The sequence below is a fragment of the Pinus tabuliformis genome, chromosome Q (genome assembly GCF_031772625.1).
Source record: "Pinus tabuliformis cultivar Carrire ecotype Pingquan chromosome Q, CPIR1, whole genome shotgun sequence".
NCBI classification, from domain to species: domain Eukaryota; kingdom Viridiplantae; phylum Streptophyta; class Pinopsida; order Pinales; family Pinaceae; genus Pinus; species Pinus tabuliformis.
In genome coordinates this window covers 1,156,702,639-1,156,715,039 of record NC_142296.1, presented here as the reverse complement: position 1 = coordinate 1,156,715,039, position 12,401 = coordinate 1,156,702,639, and the positions used below count along the sequence as shown (strand labels likewise).

At 38.2% G+C, this 12,401-nt stretch overlaps 1 protein-coding gene across 1 annotated transcript in view; it reads left to right on the top strand.

Moving 5' to 3' along the window:
• The window catches only part of LOC149223750 (sister chromatid cohesion protein PDS5 homolog A-like), a 328,487-nt gene extending 318,258 nt beyond the window's left edge, over positions 1-10,229 (top strand). The window contains exon 32 of the mRNA XM_089387987.1: positions 10,016-10,229. Within this exon, the coding sequence (XP_089244113.1) occupies positions 10,016-10,229 (214 nt within the window). The remainder of the gene's footprint in view (positions 1-10,015) is intronic.
• Positions 10,230-12,401: the final 2,172 nt, after the last annotated feature.

Sequence of the window (12,401 nt, the reverse complement as noted above, 5' to 3'; positions counted from 1 at the left end):
GTAGTTTTTTTTTTAAATTTTTGCATAAGCTTGGTTTGAAGGAATTCAAAGGGCATAGTAAAGCATTATTATCGGTAATTGATGCCCCGAGGAAAGAAAATGCAAACACCTAGTAAGGAACCTGAAAGCTCTAGCATGACTCATGAAGAAGAGGAAGAAATGCTACATGATATATCAAAATTACAAGAACAAGTGCAACAAATGTCACGCTCACAAAAGCTAACAGATGCTAAGATAAATGGCGTGGAATCTAAGATAAAGGGCATGGAAGCTAAGGTGAATGGCATGGACGCTAAAATTGATGGCATGGATGATAAGATGGAAGAATTGAAGATAAATAGGAGTAAGTTGCTACAAGAAATGGTCACTAAGGGTGAAAGAGTACTAAAGGAAACTCATGATGAGAACAAAAGAAATGTTAATCATGATTCCATAGACTCTAATGTTGGATCGAAGACTCACCATGTTCCAAAAATCGATATGAGGAAGTTTGATGGCAAGGATCCCGCCACATGGATATTACAGATGGAGCAATTCTTCGATCTCAATAATGTGCAAAACACACAAAAGGTACGTATGGCAACTTTATATTTGGAACCAAATCAGTTTGTATGGTATCAATGGCTTTGTTCTCGTAAACAATTTATCACTTGGGCAATTTTTACGGAAGAATTGATAGCACATTATGAGGATACAAAAAGCAACACTTTTTTTAGCCAATTGATAAGTCTCAAACAAAAGGGTTCAATAATGGAGCACATTGAGGAGTTCCAAAAATTGAACATAAGGGTAAAAGATATTCCAGAGGAGCATAGGATTGATGTGTTCATAGGGTCTTTAAAGGATAATATCCAACATGATGTGCGCCTTTGGGAACCTGATTCATTAGAGAAGGCATTCAGGTTAGCAAGAAAAATGGAAAGCAAAATTATGGCAACTAGGAAGCATACCATTCACAACTATAAAGACGGAAGTGTTGTTGCCCATAGTCTTCCACAACCTACAAGGTTGACACCACAACAATTGGAAGAAAAAAGAGCAAAAGGGCTTTGTTACAATTGTGATAGCAAATACACAAAGGGTCATAAGTGTGCTGAGAAGAAATTATTCTACATAGATTGTGAAGAGGAAGAAGAAAAGGAGCAAGAAAGGTCAAAAGAAGAGGATATATTCCAGGAACAAAGCCTAGATGAAGAACAAATAAATCCGACCATATCTTGTAATGCATTGGCGGGAATTACCACTCCTCAAACCATCAAGATAGAAGGACAAATCAAGAAGAAAAAGGTAATAGTGTTGATTGATTCAGGAAGCACCCACAATTTTATTCATTGTAGGGTAGCAAAAGAATTGAATTGCTTCCTATATCCAGCACCAGAGTGTCAAGTGATGATTGCAAATGGAGGAACAATAAATTGTTCTGGAAAGTGCCATAATATCAAGCTATCCATGGGAGAATATGTATTGACTAGCCCAATGCTTTCCATTCCAATGGGAGGTGCTGATGTTGTACTAGGAGTCCAATGGCTACAATCCTTGGGTACAATAGCTTTTAATTTTCAAGAACTTTTCATGAAATTTTCTGTGGAAGGAAAGGAAGTTGAATTAAGGGGTATTGCAGGGAAACCAGGAAAGATAATCAGCTCTAATGGCATGACAAAGCTTCTAAAAAAGGAGCAAAGAGGTGTAATTGCACAATTATGTTCGCTAGATGTTTCCACATTGGAATCATCTATTTCTCCAGATCTCCAAAAAGTCCTGGACAATCATTCCAAGGTATTTGAGACTCCCAAAGGTCTCCCACCTATGCGTGATCATGATCATGCTATTCATCTGATTCCAGGAAGTGTTCCTCCAAACATCAGGCCGTACAGATATCCATATGTCCAAAAAGGTGAAATTGAACGTATGGTTGCAGAAATGCTAGAGGCTGGTATAATTCAACCGAGTCAAAGTTCTTTCTCAGCTCCAGTAGTATTGGTGCACAAGAAGGATGGATCATGGCGCATGTGTCCAGATTATAGGGAGCTCAACAAGCTCACTATTAAAGATAAGTTCCCCATTCCTGTCATTGATGAATTACTGGATGAATTGCATGGATCAATTTACTTCACCAAGTTGGATCTTCGTTCGGGATATCATCAAATCAGAATGAAGATTGAAGACATTCCGAAAACGGCATTTAGAACTCATGAGGGTCATTATGAATTTTTGGTCATGCCTTTTGGCCTTACCAATGCACCTTCAACATTTCAAGGTTTGATGAATTCAATTTTCAAACCATTCCTTAGAAAATTTGTGTTAGTATTTTTTGATGATATACTAATCTACAACAAGTCTTGGAAGGATCATGTTGAACATGTTGACAAGGTGCTACAACTATTGGAGGAGAAACAATTATATGCAAAAAGATCCAAATGTTTCTTTGGAGTCCAGGAGGTGGAATATTTGGGTCATATTGTATCTCATGAAGGAGTTAAGGTAGACCCTAGCAAAATTAAAGCCATTAAGGAATGGAAAATCCCCACATCCATAAAGCATCTGCGAGGATTTCTTGGGTTGACAGGGTATTATCGCAAGTTTGTTAAGAATTATGGGAGAATAGCAGCACCTCTAACAACATTATTGAAGAAAGATTCATTTTCATGGACTCCGGAAGCAACAAAGGCCTTTAAACATCTTAAAGAGGCAATGTGCCAAGCACCGGTCTTAGCTACACCGGACTTCACAAAAACCTTTATTGTGGAATGTGATGCTTCAGGAAATGGAATTGGTGCTGTTCTAATGCAAGATGAAAGACCCATTGCTTTTGAAAGTCGTCCAATCAAGGGAAAGTTTTTAAGCAAAGCTATTTATGAGAAGGAAATGTTGGCAATACTCCATGCACTTAAGAAATGGCGACCCTACCTAATGGGAAGACACTTCAAGGTAAAAACGGATCATGATAGCCTTAAATACTTTTTAGAACAAAGATTATCCTCTGAAGAGCAACAAAAGTGGGTCACAAAGATGTTGGGTTATGACTTTGAAATCATCTACAAAAAAGGGAAGCAAAATGTGGTGGCAGATGCACTCTCAAGAAAGGATGAGGATGTGGAAGCATTGTTGTGTGCCATTTCTATTATCCAACCAGATTGGATAAACGAAGCAAAGGAGGAATGGAAGAATGACGAAGAAGTGTGGGCACTTATTCGAAAGCTACAACAAGATTCCAGTACTTCTGATACATTTAGCTGGAAAAATGATTCGTTATGGTACAAAGATCGCTTATACCTCTGTAAGAATTCCCAGCTAAAACAAAAGATTCTTATGGAATTGCACACTTCTCCCTTAGGAGGGCACTCAGGATTTTTAAAAACTTACCACAGGGTTAAGAAGGAATTTTTTTGGGATGGCCTTAAATCAGATATTCAAAAGTTTGTGGCGGAATGTTTGGTTTGCCAACAAAATAAAGTTGAAACAATTAAGACACCGGGTCTATTACAACCTTTATCCATTCCAAGCCAACGTTGGGAGGAGGTTTCAATGGATTTTATCACAGGTTTACCCAAGTCTGAGGGAAAGAGTGTCATCATGGTGGTAGTTGACAGACTTACCAAGTATGCACACTTTTGTGCATTATCACATCCATTTAAAGCCAGTACAGTTTCTACTGCATTTATGGAAACAGTTCAAAAGCTACATGGAAACCCAAAGATTATTGTAAGTGACAGAGATCCCATTTTCACTGGAAATTTTTGGACAAAATTATTTTCTTGTCTTGGTACTCAGTTAGCTCATAGCTCATCTTATCATCCTCAATCTGATGGGCAAACTGAGATAGTAAACAAATGTTTGGAAGGATATCTTCGTTGCTTTGTATCTGATAAACAGACACAATGGGTCAAATGGTTGCCTCTGGCTGAATGGTGGTATAACACTTCCTTCCATACAGCAACAAAAATGACCCCATTTATGGCACTTTATGGGTATCAACCACCATCCATCACATCATATTTAAGAGAAAATTCTAAGGTTCAGGCAGTGGAACATCACATCGAACATCAACAACAAGTCCTCCAACTCTTAAAGGATAACCTCGTGTTGGCACAAAATAGAATGAAACAACAGGCAGATCAACATCGCAGTGAAAGAAGTTTTGATGTAGGTGATTGGGTATTCCTACGGCTACAACCATATAAGCAAATGTCCCTAAAGCAAGCTAAGAAGGATAATAAATTATCACCAAAGTATTATGGTCCGTACAAGGTGTTGGAAAAGATTGGTACTATGGCATACAAATTGGAGCTTCCTGCAGCTTCTCGATTGCACCCAGTTTTCCATGTTTCATGTTTAAAGAAGGTTATAGGCGACAAGCTCCCAGTTCAAACAATATTGCCAGAACTTGACGAGGAAGGAAAAATTATATTGGAACCGGAAGCAGTCACAGAAACAAGAACTCGACAGCTACGAAATCGATCAATTTCAGAGTATCTTATCAAGTGGAAGAACTTATCCGCTGAAGATTCCACATGGGAGGATGAGAATTTTATGCAGAAGTATCCAAAACTACTCAAGCGTTGAGGACAACACTTTTTTGAAGGAGAGGGGCATGTTGGGTCCCTATAATACTAGTGATTACCCCATTACTATTGTAGTTATACCCCTTATTTATATTGTTGTGCCCCTATTACCCCCATATTGTTATTTCTGTGCCCCATAGAATCCCTCTATTGTTATTTTTGTGGCTTTATATTATTATTGTTAGGTCGGCTGGATTATATTGTGACTCCTTAGACTCCTATATATAGAAAGGAGGTTTTGTCATTTGTATCATCCAAGAATTGTTCATTTATGTAATGTAAAGGAGGTTGCCCCCTCGAAGAGGCTGAATTCTAAGGCGTTGATCTCTCTTTTCTATCTTTTCTTGAGCTGGTTTCATAACAACAGGCCTCCAAGGAAGATATTGATTTGGGGTAGCATCGGATGTGCTTTAGCTATGAAAATTGGTGGAGAGGATAAAGCACATGAGATCTCCAAGACCCAGAAATGGTTTGGGGAATTCCACCTGGTTAGAGAGATATTAAAATAATTAATAATGGGTTCCTAAGTCTGAACTTAGGAAAAAAAATATAAATAGGTATTAATATAAAACTGGGTTTGAAGGTTCTAAATGACATGGATCAAGCCAAATCTAATCTTAGCTGTTGATTAGAGATGTAATCTCGTCTGTATAAGACTCAACAAAAAAGGTATAAGAGGAGGCTTGAGGGTCAGTTGGAGATACATCAGAGTGATTAGTTAGTTCGATTTTCTAGAGCAGGGTTTACTAAGAGAAATCGAACCAGTGATTAGAGTTGCAGCGAGGGGTAGTGAGTATGAGGCAAAGAGGCAGAGATAGTACCGGAAGACCAACGCAAAGGAAGAGAGGCAAACGCAGAGCCAGAGGGAGCCACGTAGAGGCTGCAGAAGTGATGCAAAGGGCCAGAGAGGCTATGCAGAGCCTAAGAGGGCTGACGCAGTGCTTTAGATTATGCTGAGAGGGTTTTGTGGGGTAGACTTTCAGAATATCTGCATCCGAAGAGAGGTATTACTGCCAAATTCTTTATCTTTGTCGGGTGAGCCAGTTTGGCACCCAGTTGTACTTAGAAAAGCTGCATAATAATAAAACCCTCAGAACTGCTGCACCAGTTTTCCCAAGTTGGGTTTTTCCGGGGACGGTTGTCCAAAAATAACGGTGTCCCTTGTGTGTTTGTCTATTTCTTTCAGTTGTTGATCTGTACATGGTTGAGACTGTATTGTGTTTATTCAGTGTTTATATGGTTAAATAACTTGTTAGTAATTAAACAAGTAGGTGAAATCAACCCGAGAATACAGATAAAATTTCTAACAGGTAATACTTAGAAATTTCAACAGAAGATTCCCTGCTACATGGCTCTCATGAGTAGCATCATAGATTTTGAGCCTACCAGTTTTGAGTAGGTGGCAGAACAACAAGTTTGGAGGTCTGAGGGATGGCATGATGGAGTATGCCTCCATCATGAACAATGATGTGTGTGACATTGTGTCGAGACCCAAGGGGAAATCAATTGTGAGATCCAAATGAATTTATAGGATCAAGTGTGTTGCGGATGGCATCATCGAGAATTATAGGGCAAGGTTTGTGGTAAAAGGGTTCTCAAAGAAAGAGGGAGTGGATTACTATAAGTGATATGCTCCAGTCACCAAGTATACTTCTAACTAGGCTATTATATATGTTTCTTCGGAGATGGGGTGGAGGATACATGGATGTGAAGAAAACCTTCTTCAATGGAGTTATTGAGGAGTTGTACATTGAGTAGCCTGAAGGCTTTGAGATACATGGGAGGGATTCTCATGTGTGTTGGGTGAAGAAGTCTTTATCAGTGTTTTACAAGCCGGCCGTTTCGAAACCGACTCGGCCGAGTCGAACCGTTTCATTAGCTGGAGGAGTGACTCGGCCAAGTAACCGGTCCGGTTGACCGAGTCACACATGACTCGGTCCAATGACTCGGCCGAGTCATGTGTGACTCGGTCAACCCGGCCGGGTCTGATATGACTCGGCCGAGTCACAAGGGGACGGCTGGGCAGCGTAAAACACATAAAAAAAATTCATTTTTTGGTGTTTTTTCAAAAGGTTAATGCAGTTTATGGATTAATACAGGCTCTGTGTTTTCATTTTGATGTTTGAACTCCATATCTTCCAAATTTTTAATTTCTTTAAGCTTACCTGATGCTTTATCCAATTCCCTTTTATCGTCACACTTAGAAAGGTGTCCCTGAACACCTTGTGGTTCTGACGAATCATCCTCCTTTACTGAATCAAAACTGTCAATCTTAAGTTTACCAGACCCTGATTTAGCATCAGCCATAAGCTGTTGTTTCAGTGGGGGACTACCACTGAGATATTCTGAGGCACGACGTTCAGTCCATGCCTTTTTCCTTTCTTCTAATTGATCTCTTGCTGCATACACATAAGGGAGTGACTCCAGATCTTCACCCCCTTCAGACTGTACTTTCTCAATCCATCTAGTAAGCTCGAGTGCTGCCTTGCTTGCAGAAAACTCTGGATCATATGTTAGAGTAAACCTTGAAAAGGCATTACATTGACCATCTATACTGTGAGGCAAAGCACCCAGAGAATACTGATTCTTTTCAAAAGGAATGACATAATTTTTTGCCCTTGTTAAAAGTGTGAAATCAATATGTTTCCCAACATCATAGTGTTTTACATTACCAATGCAAACGGTATGAAGATCCTTACATGAAATCATAACAGAGCAGAGGGGGCACTTCTCCCAATTGTCACCTTTGTGATCCCCTCTCCCATCATCAAATACCGTAGAATACAAGGAAAACAAAAGATGTGACCACAGGTTGTTATTTGAGGACACAATGGAGGGCTGTCCAAACAAATAGGACACTATACATGGTTAGAATTGATCATGTATGACAGACTACAGTTGACTATGTATTGCCATTGGGTACCATTTTGATATAGTGGATTGGTTCATGAGCCTACTTTGATCATATGTTGTCTTCCATCTATATTATAATGCTGTGTGTTTGGAAACATGAATGAAAATCTTTAAAATTATGTTTAAAATATTTAAAATTATGTTTTTTAATAAAAAAATAAATATTTAATGTATTTTTTACAACGACCGAGTCATTGAAATCGAGCCGGCCGAGTCATTACCGTTTCGGAGTCGGAGTCGGAGTCGATCCTCGGCCGAGTCGGAGTCGGAGTCGGAGTCTTAAAACATTGGTCTTTATATGGACTCGAACAAGCACCTAGAGCATGGTACTCAAGGATAGATTATTACATGTTGATCATGGGCTTCACCAAGAGTGAGGCATATCCTAACCTATACTACATACTTATTGGTGTTGATACACTCATCTTGGTACTTTATGTTGATGGCCTATTTCTCATTGTGTTAGAGAAGCTCATTGAGATGTGTAAACAGGTGTTGGCTTTGGAGTTTGAGATGGACATTGGCATGATGCATTACTTCTTTGGGTTGGAGGTGTGGCAGTAGTTAGGCGATATTTTCCTTGGGCAAGAGAAATATGCAATTGATATTTTGAGGAGGTTCAAGATGGTGGATTGTAGGCCTATGACTACACCTATGATCACCAATCTGAAGAATTTGATTGCTTCTGATTCATAGTTGGTGGATCCCATTTTGTATAGGCAGTTATTTGGTTCTTTGATGGATTTTTTCAACACTAGGCTGAATATATGCTTTGTTGTGAATCCCCTATGCTAGCTCATGGTGGAATTGAGTTGTGTGTATTGGATTGCAGTGAAGCGTGTGCTCAGGTACTTTTGTGGTGTAGTGGAGTATGGAATGAGATATGCCAAGGGTGATGGAGTGAAGCTACAAGGGTATACAGACTCAGAGAGGGTTGGGAGTGCAGTGGACAAATAGAGCACCTCAAGGTGTTGCTTCAATTTGGTATCAACAGTAAATTATAGAGAAGAAGATGAAGTGGAGGTTGAAATTGTACTAGTTCTCATCGTAGGTTTACAGAAAAACGCACGTGTGCAGGAGAGACAACTCGGGCCACATGTGTAAGGTACATTGCATGCGGGTTGCACATGAGTGCGTGGGACCTACTACAAGCTGTATGTGTGAAGGTCTCCAATAGTGTTTCAAAGTTCAAACATCCCTATTTGATCATGAAGTCATGATTTTTTGGCCTAGCCGATGTTTGACAATTTTTAGCGATATTTTTGGTGGTATCTTAATTTTGTTGATGTTTGCCACTTTTTACCAATGTTTTCTCAATTTTTATGATTTTTTGGTTTTCTAGACCTGTGCCGATTTTATCCCAATGGCGATGTTTGCAACATTTGTTTCAGGTGATCCAAAGGCCTCACAAATGGGAGAAATTCGGCTGATGTAGATCCAGGGGTTTTAGGGAACTGATTTGTCCAGGTTCCATTGCTATAAAAGTTTTGTATTTTCTTTGTGGTCCATTTTCTCAGTAAGAGAGCCCTCATTATTTAGATAATAAAAGAAAAAAGTAGTTGGAGGGTTATTTGTTGTGTTAAAGATTTCTTGTACGTGTGCTTCCGCTATTTAATTTTTTATTAAAAATTCCAGTATGTTTTACATTCAGTGATTGTAGAAATATTTTTCTGGGTATAAAAATTGCTAGGAAATTAAAACCAAATCTGGAATTAAGAAATTAATAGGGATACGCTCCTTGAGCCAAAAGAGAGTTGGCCTAAAGTGAAGAGGATAGATTACTTATGTGATGGTGGTGACTGTTATAGTAGTTCCCTCTTGGGTTGTACCTTGTGGATTTGGGCTTTTTATCATCAAATACAAGTTGGGAGGTAATAGAGCGAAAAAACCTAGATCTTATTTTCAAGAACACATAAACAACATATATAAAAGATAACTTATAATGAATTAATCAAATAAAGGATATTAGATGAATGAAGTGATAGATAAGAAGTCTACATTCATGGGGCACTTTACAATATGAGCTGATTAATAGATGTCACGGGCCACAGTGCAATTTGGCCTGCATATGGGCTAGTGCCACAACAATTAGTAATTATTAATCTATCCTACAAATAGTCCTATTAAGTGTACAAAATTGAGATTCAAAAATTAAAGCTTGATTAGCAGATTGAGTGTATAGGCAGAACAAAGGAATAAACTGAGTACATATAAGTAAACAGATATTTCAGAAGTGAAACAATAAATACCTAAGATAAATGATGGATGAATAAATATACAAGTGTACAATCTCTATGTGGTATTTATGCATGTCATGTGGTGCTTAACAATTGGCCTATATATGGGACATCCCTACAGTTATAATTCAATATTTATTATTAATTTAGCCTTATGTATTAGTGCATGTAAAGTTCATTACACAACAGGAGGCATCATCTTTGCATAGAGTGTAACCAATAAGTTGTGGAGCATTTATTTCATATTCTACTCTTATCAGTTATTTCCACCTCTCATTTTATGATTTGCTGCTGGTTATGCAGTGAGACTTCATTATATAAAACCAGAAGCAAAACGGGACTGCAAAATGTGAATTCCAATGCTCATGGTGTATTGAAACAAAGATCCAATGCCTCCTCATCTCAAGGTGAAAAGCACTTGTCAGAAAGGACTGCAGGCTCGCTTGTGTCTACAGATGCAAATACATCTCTCTGTTCCAAGGGACATCGACAGGAAAACCAAGGTACATTTGCCTAAATAATTAAATGTATTTGTGACAAATCGTGTAGTTGATCACATTTTCAGATGTTAGTGTTTGCAAGGTTGTATTGTCAATGTCTATTGAAGCTTGGGCTCAATTTGTGTATGTGCGCTGTTGAAAATATGTTAGATATAGGAGGAAAATACTCAAGTCTCATGTCCCCAATCAGGTACTTAGGCTTTAATGTTTCAAATTTTAATGGAAATTTGTGTTTTATTCTGTTGAGGTTTGTTACTACCATTTTTAAATATATTAGTCTCATTTGGATCACAAATTTACAGTTTGCGAAATAAGAGAGTGGAAGCATTCACAATAGGATAAATAATTGTAATAATGCTAGGTAGTAATGCCCCCACAACACACTTCCTTTCCTGTAAATCATGTATTGAAGATGCATTTGGTAAATTTTAAGTTATTCTGCTGAAGGTCCTTGTCCTTCCCCTCATGTTAGTTGGTTAATAGTTATCAAGTTTGGGTATTGGATATTTCATAGTGGTTTACACTTACTAGTTAGTCTGAAGCTTGTAGCATTTTAGATGGATAAATGGAGACAAAATCCATAGATATTAAGGGAGACCACTTACTCGAGAGATCAATTCATCCACAAAACCCTAGTCAAGAACATCTATGAATTTGTAAGCACCCACAAGACATAATCCTCAAGAAGTCACTCTAGTTATCCATCCATGGCAAAATATAGAAGTAGAAGTAGACAGGTAGTCTCCACAAATTCTACCAGTTTGAGTTACAAATGAGAGGCGCTTCTCAAGAGATTTGGTAACCCTCTCAATATAAAAATAATATTCTCCTAGTTTTAGCTTAATAAAATAGATATTATCATTATCTCTTAACAAATCCTAGAGATATGGTCAAAAATACATAAAGGATGAGGTGGTTACGTCACCTATACAATAATGTTTATGATACATGGGTGAATGAGTCAAAAGACCCAAAATATGCTCTGCAAATCAAATGAACTCTCTTCAAGTGCCAATTCATCCTCCTCAACATGGGGAACAACCTCCTCAAAATTTGTCCCTTGGGTTATAAAAAAATTGGCAATAATATTCTCAGGGCAAATTATAAAAGCACCATAATTGTTTCAATTTTTCCTCGCATTTCTACTATGACAGCATTTAGGAAATTCTGTGGTGATTTTGCAAATAATGGCATTGATTTAATAGAATTTTAGGTATTCTATCAAAAGATAATTGCTTCTAAGGATGATCTCCCTTAACAAATGTGCAAAAATCCTAATGCAACACAAAAAGTGAGTCATGTTATACATAAATGCCATTAGGTAGAGAAAACTAAGTATTATCTTCTAACTTCATAGTAACTCATACAATTTGTCAAGTTTAGGTATGATGGGGGCATCATTAGCCCCCTGTTACATGTGTGAACACCTAAAAAGAGTAGTTTCCAAGGCACTCATCAAGGACCATGTGTAGTGATAGATTGTATGGTTTGGCGGGTGACTTCATGCGTTCAATTGCATAGTCATGTGAGGTCATTTAAGATATTCATCCACATGAGTTCTTTTGAAGTATGAGGGAGCACTTATGCATTTAGTTACCCTTTTCTCAACATTGTATCTTACTACCCTTATTTACCTCTTTTATGGCTTCACCTTTTTGTGAAAATTTCTGAATCTGACAAATCAGAAATCCTATTGCAGTAAACTGATTTGCATTACCTACTTTTGTTCTTCATTTTAACAAGTTATTTTCAGAAATATTAATGCAAATACACTGCAGCCTACACCATGATACAGATCAAGCACTGAAAAATAAATGAGACTTCCATACAAAGGACACTTATTTTTGGACTAAACGTCCCTGGAAAAACCCAGTGTGGGAAAACTGGTGCAGCAGATATGAGGGTTTTATTATTAAGCAGATTTTTTAATACAACTAGGGTACCAAATCTGGCTCACCCAACAGAGAATAAACCTGACAGAAGTACCTCTATCCGGAGACAGATATTTTGGCGAATTCAACAACTGGATGAACAAACCCACAAGTGACTACGTTGTCCCCAGTGCTATGCAACGATGGTTGCTCCAAGCTCTGTGCTGGAACTTTGTTACCTCCTCTAGGAGTTGCATCACCCTCCCAGTGAGCCTTCCCAGCTCAGAAATCGATCCGCTGAACTGCTCCTTGATTTGT